Source organism: Lipotes vexillifer, unplaced genomic scaffold (genome assembly GCF_000442215.2).
Source record: "Lipotes vexillifer unplaced genomic scaffold, Lipotes_vexillifer_v1.1 scaffold500, whole genome shotgun sequence".
NCBI lineage: Eukaryota > Metazoa > Chordata > Mammalia > Artiodactyla > Lipotidae > Lipotes > Lipotes vexillifer.
The window spans coordinates 2,165,448-2,176,899 of record NW_006778765.1 but is presented as its reverse complement, the minus strand read 5'-3'; the positions used below and the strand labels follow the sequence as shown (position 1 = coordinate 2,176,899).

The window sequence follows — 11,452 nt, the reverse complement described above, 5'->3', positions numbered from 1 at the left end:
CTGCTGAATGCTGCTTTTGCTGCCTCTCATAAATTTTGATGTATTTTTGTTATAATTTGTCTCGAAATATTTTCTAGTTTCCCTTGTAATTTCTTCTTTGATCTATTGGCTATTTAAGACTGTGTTTCATATCCACGTATTTGTGAATTTTCTAGTTTTCCTTCTGTTACTGAGTTCCAGGGTTTTTTTTTTTAACATCTTTATTGGAGTATAATTGCTTTACAATGGTGGGTTAGTTTCTGCTTTACAACAAAATGAATCAGTTATATATATACATATGTTCCCATATCTCTTTCCTCAGAAAGAGAGAGACAAATACCATATGCTAGCACATATATATGGAATTTAAGGAAAAAAAAAGTCATGAAGAACCTAGGGGTAAGACAGGAATAAAGACTGTGTCCTACTAGACCTACTAGAGAATGGACTTAAGGATATGGGGAGAGGGAAGGGTGAGCTGTGACAAAGCGAGAGAGAGGCATGGACATATATACACTACCAAACGTAAGGTAGATAGCTAGTGGGAAGCAGCCGCATAGCACAGGGAGATCAGCTCGGTGCTTTGTGATCACCTGGAGGGGTGGGATAGGGAGGGTGGGAGGGAGTTCCAGTTTTATTTCATTATGATTAGAAAAGATACTTTGTATGATTTGGTTTTTGGCCTAAAATTATGGTCTATCCTGGAGAATGTTCCATGTACATTTGAGAGGAATGTGTATTCTCTTGTTGTTGAGTGGAGTGTTCTCTATATGTCTGTTAGTTCTAGTTGGTTTATAATCTTGTTCAAGTCTCCTGTTTCCTTTCTGTCTGATCATTCTATCCCATATTGATTGTAGGGTATCAGTTTGTTTAGAGATCAGCACAACCTTGATACCAAATCTAATAATATTTCAGGAAAGGAAAATTACAGAGACATGTCACTCATGACGACTAATGCATAAATAGCATACAAAATAATACCAAACTAAATGTAGCTATATTTAAAAAGGATAGTACATTAATAACAAGTCGATTTTTTGAGGAATACAAGATGGCCTAAGTGGCTTAACATTTGAAAATCAATGAGCATAATTCACCATCGTAGTAGAGTAAAGGAGAAAAATCACATTATCATCTCAATATATAAAGAAAATTATTGATAAAATTCCACATCCACTTATGATAAAACTCTTAGCAAACTACAGATGGGAATTTCCTTAATTTGATGAAGTGTATCTATAAAAAAACTACAGCAAACTTTATTAATGGTAATATGATACATCTTTTTAATATGGAACAAGACAAAAATCATGCTGGTTAACATGATTTCTGTTTGATATTGTATTGGAGGTTCTAGCCAATATAATAAGGTAAGAAAAACAATTAAAATATATAAGAATTAGGAAGGAAGGGGAAAAGTCATTATTTGCAGATGAATAAAATAATTTACAACTATATTACTAGAATTAATGAGTAATTTTAGCAAGATTTTTAGATACAAGGTCGGTATAAAAAGCCTTTTATTTCTGTATACTAGCCGCAAACAGAAATGGAAACTGAAAGATGTGATTTACAATAACATAAAAAACATCAAATAGCTAGGATAAAATGTAAGAAATATTTGCAAAGAAACTTCAAATATTTATATAAGTTAAAATGAAGGAATATACCTGTTCATCTATTGCAAGACTCACTATTGTAAAGATGTCAGTTCTCCCCAAATAGATCTGTAGATTGACTGCAACCCAAGTCAAACAGCAAAAAAAAATTTAAGTAGAAATTGACAAACTGATTCAAACAAATAAAACCTGACCCCTACCTAATACCACACACAGAGATTAACTCAAGGTGGATATTAGTTCTCAATATAAAAGGCTTCTAGAAAATAATATAGTAGTATGTCTTATGACCTCTACGGATAGGGAAAAGTTTGTTTAAAAATATAGAAAAACCATTAACTTTTTAAAGGAAAAGTATTGATGAATCAGTATATTAAAATTAATAACTTCTGTTTATCAAACAACACCATCAAGAAAGTGATATTTGTAATACAAGCAATTGACAAACTGTATCCAGAATATTGACTCAATTAAAAATTGGCAAGAAATTTAGGCATTCCCCAGAAGAAGAAATCTAAATGGCTAATAAATAAAAAGGTTCTCAACTCTATTAATAATTAGAAAATGCAAATTAAAATTACAGTGAGGTAATATAATACGTGTTTCAAAATGGTTACAATGAAAAAGGTAGAAAATACAGTAATGTTGGTTAGAATGTTAAGGCAGAAGGATTTCTTGTATACTACTGGCAGAGTACATTGGTGCAGCCACTTTGGAAAATATTTGTCTTTTTATTACAGGAATCCATGTAGGTATGCATCAAATGACATACAAAACTATTCATATAATTATGAGAATATTATCAGTAGTCTTCCAAAACTGTGACCTACCCAGATCTGGTGCCTACTATGAGGAGCATTAGAATGGATAAATTATGGCATATTTGTATAATGGAATACTATACAGGAGTAAGAAGACATAAAGTACTGTTACATGCAACAGCACAAATGAATCTCATAAGCGATGTTGGGCAAGAGAAGCCCCATACAGGAAAACATTCATACTGCATAATTTTGCTAACATACTGCTGAAACACAGGCAGTGTTAAACTGTAGTGTTATAATTCAGGATAGTGATTACCTTTCAGGAGTACAGCAGGTTAGTGATTAGAATGGGGAGGAATTTTACACAGAATGTGGACTTTCCCTCTTTGGCCTCTCCTTTCCAGGAGCCCCCTCACTTTCCAGTGGTTATCATGGCCACATTGCACTTAGTTGTCATGTCTCCATCGTCTCCTCCAGTGTGGGACAGTTCCTCATTCTCTCTGTCTTTCACGGCCTGGATACTTTTGAAGCGCATATCATATACCAGTTATTTTGTAGAATGTTTCTCAATTTGCGTTTGGGTTTTCTCATGATTAGCTTGAGTTTATGCATTTGGCAAGAATGTCATAGAAATGATGATGTGCTTTTCTGGTATGATATCAAGGGTATATGATATTGATGTTTTAGGACTGGTGAGGTTAACTCTGATCCGTTAGTTAAGGTGGCGTCTGCCAGATTTCTTCACCGTAATGTTACTGTTTTCCCTTTTGCGACTAAGAAGAATTTTGTGGAGAGAACCTTCGAGATTATGCAGATATCATCCACACCTCTGATTTCAGATCAACACCACAAGATTCATTCTGGTTTTACCTTCTTCTTTTTAAAATTTTATTCTATTTTATTATTATTATTTTTGGCTGTGCCGTATGGCATGCAGGATCTTAGTTCCCTCACCAGGGATTGAACCCATGCCCCCTGCAGTGGAAGCGTGGAATCTTAACCACTGGACTGCCAGGGAAGTCCCGTTCCCCTCTTCTTATTTTTAATTCTTTCTCCCACACTGAGAAACCTGGCTCTCATTATCCATAATATATTTATTTAATTTTAGTATACACATACAGGAGTTCCAGAATTGCAGACCCCTAACTTTGTGACCATATAATTTATCATCTAAATTAGGACACTTTTGAGAGAGATAAGAGGCATTATTATTATTCAAGAATAACAGGTGTAAACACATACTGTTTTAAGGAAACTGGGAAATATGGCTTCTTTTGTATGGTACTTATTATACTAATTTATTATCAATATAACTTATTTTTGTCCTTTACCTTTTCTAGCTTCATAAATTTTCTTTTGAATGATCGAGAAATCACTCTTGAAAACTTAATGTGTTGAAGGTTGTTAAAATGGTGAACATTCAATGATTTGTATACTTAATAGAAAGCATATTCTATAATCATAATAGACTGCTTTGGTGGAATATTGAGTTCTCTTAAAGCTCCTTCAGAGTCAGATGGAACAGAGCAGCATTGCTAGTCCCTGTTTTGTTTGGATCACTCCTGTGAGTTATAATTGGAATTTCTCAGGTTTCCCTTGAGATTTTATTGCATTTAGTGCTTCAGAATTGTAAGTCTTAAAGAATGTTGGCCAAAGAAGTATTCATTTGAGATGTGGTTCCGGTGGTTAATAACATTTCCCTGTTCAGGTGGACACACGTTTGCAGAATGGATTTGCTCCTGGGATGAAACTGGAGGTGGTTGTGAAAACGGATCCTGAAACCTACTGGGTTGCCACCATCATTACCACCTGTGAGCAGTTGCTCCTCCTCCGCTACGATGGCTACGGGGAGGACCGGAGAGCAGACTTCTGGTGTGACATCAGGAAGGCTGACCTCTACCCCATTGGGTGGTGTGAGCAGAATAAGAAGACCCTCGAAGCCCCGGAAGGTAATGCAATACTTCGTATCAAGGCGTGATGTGGTATTGCTGTAGGAAAATTTGGGCTGTCCACAGTCTTAAGGTTTTCAGTTTCCCAAGCACATAGGTCTTCCTAACTTCTTTGGGTTAGCATTTTGAATGACAGTATTTATAAGGAATAATTTACATTCCCCTTTAAAAAAAATTATATTCTGTGCTCACTAAGCTTCAGGCTTTATGACATTCATAGGAAGCATCTGTTGCTTATAATCCTGTAGGTCTGTGAGGCTCTCTTAAGTTTGAGACTTGCAGGTCTGGTTGTCTTTGAGTACATTGGGCCAGATTGATTCTTTCTGATTTTATCGTCCTCCCTCTTATGACCTGCAAGCAATCTGGGACCTGTGGACCCTTAGAATAAACCAGCTGAAGCTCCCTTTCAGGAAAGAGCCCTACTGGGAGTAGAATCCAAATTAAGTAGGACAGAGACAATAGGACAAAAGAAAGAGAAGGGTCATATAAATGTGCAGAAAGGAAAGACAGACCTTAAGAAAATTCCAGACCTTATATGCTTTACTTTCAACTTCTTATTTTTTTTATAATTTCAGATTCACAGAAATACTTCAGATTTGCAAAAATATTACAGAAAATTCTTGGGGACTTACTGCCAACTTTCCCCAAATGTTGGCATTTTACCACATTTACTTTATCCTCTCCCTCTCCCTCTCTCTCTCTCTCTCTCTCTCTCTCTCTCTCTCTCTCTCTCTCTCTTTCTCTCTCTTTCTCTTTCTCTCTCTCTCTCTCACACACACACAAACAGGCTTTTTTAATGAACCATGAGAGTCAGTTGTACATGTGATATCCTTTTACCCTTTACTTCTAAAAACAAGGACATTCATGAACACAATAAAATAAAATCAGGAAATTAACTTTGATATAATACTGTTATTTAATCTATAGACCTTGTTCAGTTTTTATCAATAATGTTTTTATAGTAAAATGTTTCTACAGTAAAAGAAAATCCTGGATCATGCGTTAACATTAATTTGTCGTGTCTCCTATGAAGTGCTGGTAACTGTTCCTAGAAGCCACTCCTATGGCCAGTGGACACCCTGTTAAGCTGGCAAATGTGTCCTTTGCTCTGTTCCCATTATTTGAGTCGTTTCTTGTTCAGGAAACTTTTCCCTGCCTCAGCCCTGAAATCAGCCATTTCTCCGGGGAGCACTAGGTTTTTTTGTTTTGTTTCATTTTGTTTTTTGAAGGATGGTATTTAGAAATGTAGAGTCCTGGGTTATTGGTGGGCTTCTAGCTTGCCATTAACATTCTGTGAAAAAACAGTGTAAGAGGAAGCTCTAGAGACATGAAGCTACCTGGCCCACTATCACATCTTAAGAGTATAGGAAAATTCACCTCATTTAAACATGAACAACAGAAAATGATTTCAGTTGAGTCTCATACAAGGTCAAGTTAGGATAATAAAAAAAAGAGGAAAAAAGGGTAGAATAAAATCCTTCCAGAGCGGGCTTCCCTGGTGGTGCAGTGGTTGAGAGTCCGCCTGCCGATGCAGGGGACACAGGATCGTGCCCCGGTCCGGGAAGATCCCACATGTCGCGGAGCGGCTGGGCCCGTCAGCCATGGCCGCTGAGCCTGCGCGTCCGGAGCTGTGCTCCGCAACGGGAGAGGCCACAGCCGTGAGAGGTCCGCGTACTGCAAAAATAAATAAATAAATAAATAAATAAATTTTTTTAAAAAGAAAAGAAAAACAAATGAAGAAACATTAGCTTGAGAATTGTTAGTGAAACACTAAATGTATATATGACTGTAGAACTTCGAGCTAAATGATTGTTGTAAGAGAGACAGTATAGTATATAACGGCTACATGCTCTGACAACATAAATACAGTATAACTATAAAAAATATGGGATCACAGTGGGGCGAGCAAGTGAATACAGTGGTATAAGCTTGCTCATCCCTCCTCCCCTTTTAAAACACGTTTATTGCCTAGTAATTTAACTAATTGCCTTTTAAGTGTTAACTGGGAGTAAAAGGCTATTACCTGAAATGAGATGCTAAAAGAGAGGAGAAGAAAGACATTATAGCTAACTTTAGTATTGTTTATTAAAAAAAAAAAATGAAATAGAAAATAGTCTGAAAATAGAGAGGACTAAAATTGTTACATAAAGATATTAGTATAAAAGTAACCAGGGGCTTCCCTGGTGGCACAGTGGTTGAGAGTCTGCCTGCCGATGCAGGGGACACGGGTTCGTGCCCCAGTCCAGGAAGATCCCACATGCCGCAGAGCGGCTGGGCCCGTGAGCCATGGCTGGTGAGCCTGCGCGTCCAGAGCCTGTGCTCCGCAACGGGAGAGGCCACAACGGGGAGAGGCCCGCGTACCGAAAAAAAAAAGTAACCAGAAGAAATAAAAACACAAACCTTTCTAAATGCCAAAAGATAGATTTTAAAAAGAAAAAGTATATATTTAAGTAAAATAGATCACATAGTGAAAAACTGTACACATACACAAGCAATTTATGTAATACTTAACAATATGACAGAATTGAGGTCGTATCTTGTGGTAATATAAATAAATGTTAATGGACTTACTCTTCTATTAAAAGTAAACAAGTCAGGTTGGCTCACAAAATAAAACCCACTTCTGTGCTATTACAGGAGACATACCTAAATGGAGATATTCTGAAAGAATAAACATAAAAGGATGGACAAAGATACATAGACAAATGCAAATAGAAAAGAAAGCAGGAGTCTCAGTCTTGATATCTGACAAAGGTGGAACTCAGATCAGAAAGCACTGTAAGAAACAAAGAAGGGTACTTTATTATTATTTTTTAATTGAAGTATAGTTGATTTACAATGTTGCGTTGGTTTCAGGTGTACAGCAGAGTGATAATCTCTTGGTTCATCCATGTTGCAAATGGCATTATTTCATTCTTTTTATGGCTAAGTAATATTCCTTTGTGTGTGTGTGTGTGTGTGTGTGTGTGTGTGTATCAATATATATCACCTTTCCAAAGAAGAGTACTTCATAATAAAAGGTGCAATCAGTCATTAAAAAAAGAAACAGGGTGGGTCCATCTACATCTATCCAAGGAATGGTCTCCAGCTATCTTGTTATATGAATAAAGAAAAATATGTATTGAATGAGGGAGGAGGAAGATGTATGAATGCCTGTGTATGTGTGTGTTAACTTCGTTTTTTAAAACTAAAGGAATCTTGGGCTTCCCTGGTGGCGCAGTGGTTGGGGGTCCGCCTGCCGGTGCAGGGGACGCGGGTTCGTGCCCCGGTCCGGGAGGATCCCACGTGCCGCGGAGCAGCTGGGCCCGTGAGCCATGGCCGCTGGGCCTGCGCGTCCGGAGCCTGTGCTCCGCAATGGGAAAAAAAAAAAAAAAAAAAAAAAAAAAAAAACTAAAGGAATCTTTTTTTTAAATTGAACTATAGTTGATTAACAATAAGGAATACACCATTTTAAAAAGTTGCCTGTGGGTAAAGGGAATAGGATGAAGGGGACAAGGTTAAAAGGTGGATTTTCTGAATGTAACTTATTTTGTAGATTTGAATTTTGAACCATGTAAATATTGTATATAACTTATACAGCAAAATTAAATTTAAAAAAGCAATTTGTGGGGCTTGCGTGGTGGTGCAGTGGTTGAGAGTCCGCCTGCCGATGCAGAGGACACGGGTTCGTGCCCCTGTCTGGGAAGATCCCACATGCCACGGAGCGGCTGGGCCCATGAGTCATGGCCGCTGAACCTGCGCGTCCGGAGCCTGTGCTCCGCAACAGGAGAGGCCACAACAGTGAGAGGCCCGCATACCGCAAAAAATAAAAATAAAAAAGCAATTTGTAAAAAAAACAAATGCAGAAGCAAATAAAGAAACCTGTGTATGGAGCTTGTGAAGTAACTACCCAGAGAACAGCTATTTCAGTGACTTTCAAATACAGTAATTTAAATATATGTCCCTAGTAAGGCTATGCCAAAAGGAGCCAAAAAAAGTGCCGAAGTAGCAACAACAACTCAAGCTGTTTTTAGTAATCATATTGTTGGTGGTAGAGTTGATGTTATTTTGAAATCATTATTTGTGTATTGTGGGATAAAGCTGGACTGGGGCAGGAAATGTACAAGAGGAGCACGGAAAATCTTCTTATACCAAAAGTGAAAAAGAGATCAATAACTATTTACTATGGCTATGTCAAAGGACTCAGGAGCCAACCTGAAGAGACCCCCTCTTCTTAAAGATGAGACACTTTGAGCATCAATAGGACAGTAGCTGCAGTGGCCTGAAACATATATGTGATTTAATCTGTAACTTCATGGTGAATCTTTTGAACAAAACCCTCATTGGTCGCCTTGGGACGATGCTGGAGAACCAACTGATAATTTTGAAGGCTGGTAAATACAGAGAAAGAATAAAGAGAATCAAGCATATATCCTGCCTTCTTTTTGTGATCAAATAGTAGAAGAAGAGAAATTTTTCTTTATAGAAGTATTTTGGTTAGTAAATTAAGAAGGGGTGATAGAATATCACCATTTTTAGCCCCTAATGAATCAGTATATCTATGTAGTGACCATTAAAAGCTGCTAACGTCACAGAAGGAGAGACAACCAGAATGAATGTGCCTCTTGATGGAAAGATACAACTCCACTTATGAAGTAATCTTACCCCCCACCCCAGAGAGTCAAATCTGAATTTGATCAGGCCTCTAGATCTAAATACTGATTTATAGAAAATGAAAAGGACAGTAGAGCAACTGGTTACCACAAGGAGGCAACCAGTAAAACCAGACTCTGAAAAACTACATATAGGACAAAATGTTGAGTCTTAACAAATATGCTGCAAGAAGAAGAGGGAGTGTGGGGTATACGTACACATTAAAAGAGATTTAGTTGCTATATTAACCATTTGCAATGTATGGCTCTCATTTGTATCATGATTTGACCAAACAAATTGAAAAAATCATTTTTGAGACATTTTGGAAAGTTGAACATGGACTAGGTATTTGATATGAAGGAATTATTGTAATTTTTAAAGGTGTGATGTTACTGTGGTTATACAAAAAGTTATTTTCTTTTAGAAATGCATACTGAGATTATATTAGATGAAATTACATGATATCAGGAATTGGTTTCTGAACAGTCCATGGTTGGGTCGCAGGGTGGGGGGGAGTATGTGAGGATGTAGATCTGGGTTGACAAAGTAGCTGTAAAGGACCAGATAGTAAAATATTTTAGGCTTTTCAGGCCCTGTGGTTTCTGTCACAGCTGCTCAACTCTACCTTTGTAATGTGAAAGCAGTACTTAAAAAATGATGTTGGCTGTGTTCCAATAAAACTTTATTTACAGTAAAGACAGCAGGCCAGACTTAGCCCACAGTTTGTTGTTTGCTAACAGCTCCTGGTCTAGATATAAAGATTGACCATGAAGTGACAGCTTTTGAAGCTGGGGATTCATTATACTGTTTTCTCTATTTTTCTGTATATTTGAAAATTTCCATAATAAAAAATAAAGTAGTTCATTTTTGGATAAAATTATAATAACAGGGAGTTGGGCCTATTCTCTTTTTTCTGGATACAACTCTTATTAAACTAACCAGGAAGTAGCTCTATCTAGAGGAGGATTATTTTTAAGCTAAGAAGCAATATGTTGGGCTGTTAAATATTAAAATGACAGATGCACCTCTAAACCATTTTCACTGGTTTAGTTTCTCTGTATTCTGCTTAGTTTAATTTCTGTGTGTTTTGTGGCTGACAGTATGATTCCTTCATCTAGGCATCAGAGATAAAGTGTCTGATCGGGATGAGTTTCTGCGGCAGACCCTGATGGGAGCATGTAGTCCTCCTGTTCCGCTGCTAGAGGGCGTGAGTATTATTGCTTCCAGAATCAGTGTGGAAAACCCTTCCAGTCTTCCTGTCCAAGGAATCTTAAAATTGCATGCTCATTTACCACTCCAAGACAGATCAGCATTATTAGTACAGACATAGGCATAGGTACTGGGGGGTGTAAACTTACCCTCAGAGGTTGCAGACTGGTGGCTTGCTCAGTGCATAAAAGGTTTTTTTTTTTCTTTTTTTTTTTCTTTTTTTCTTGCGTTATGCGGGCCTCTCACTGCTGTGGCCTCTCCCATTTGCGGAGCACAGGCTCCGGACGCACAGGCTCAGCGGCCATGGCCCACGGGCCCAGCCGCTCCGCGGCATGTGGGATCCTCCCGAAACGGGGCACGAACCCGCGTCTCCTGCATCGGCAGGCGGACTCTCAAGCACTGCGCCACCAGGGAAGCCCCATAAAAGGTTTTTGAATTAGTTGCAAACACATGAAAATCTAGTTTTCCAGATTCTTTCACGCAGTTGGAAAATGTGGCCATTTTGAGCTCTCACTTGGAACTGAGCAAGGGCTGACTCTACTTCAGCATGGACATTTGTAACTCCCACACCAGGTGACTTGAGACCCCCGTTCTTTTGCTCAGAAGACACTGGACCACCACCTACCTGCTTTCAGCAGTTCTTTTAAATTAGTATAGCTTTTGAGCTTGTTGGTGAAAATAGATTTCTTGTTTTTGTGAAATAAATTTATTGGTTATGACGTTTCTAAGTTATATTTTGTCACTATCTGTCGTACCAGCAACATTCTTTGTATCATACGTGAAATGCAGTTTATGAAGCTTCCAATTTCTTTACATCCTTGCCAACACTCGTTATTCTCTTTTTGGTTTTAGCTATCCTATTGGGTGTGAAGTAATATCTCACTTCGATTTGCATTTCCCTAATGCCTAATGATACTGAGCATATTTCTGTGTGCTTTTTTGGAAAAATATCTGCCCATTTTTAAATTGGGTTATTTATCTTTTTATTATTGGGTTGTAAGAGTTCCTTATAAATTCTGATTACAAGTCTAGATCAAGATATATGATTTTTAAATATTTTCTCCAATTCTGTACATTGTCTTTTCACTTTCTTGATGATATTTTTTGTAGAACAAAAGTTTTTTATTTAGATGTCATCCAATTTATCTTTTTCTTTTGTTGCTTGTACTTTTGGAGTCTTACCTAAGAAGGCTTTGCTTAACCCAAGGTCATATAGATTTACTCCAAAATTTCTTCTAAATGTTTGATAGAGTTAACTGATTTAATTCTTTCTGTGATCCATTCACAATTCCTCTTTAAA

The 11,452-nt window shown here is 37.6% G+C and overlaps 1 protein-coding gene across 1 annotated transcript in view; it reads left to right on the top strand.

Moving 5' to 3' along the window:
- The window catches only part of SFMBT1 (Scm like with four mbt domains 1), a 57,806-nt gene that overhangs the window by 17,485 nt on the left and 28,869 nt on the right, over positions 1–11,452 (top strand). Inside the window, exons 3-4 of the mRNA XM_007451881.1 lie at positions 4,071–4,311; positions 10,062–10,150. Of these exons, the coding sequence (XP_007451943.1) occupies positions 4,071–4,311; positions 10,062–10,150 (330 nt within the window). The remainder of the gene's footprint in view (positions 1–4,070; positions 4,312–10,061; positions 10,151–11,452) is intronic.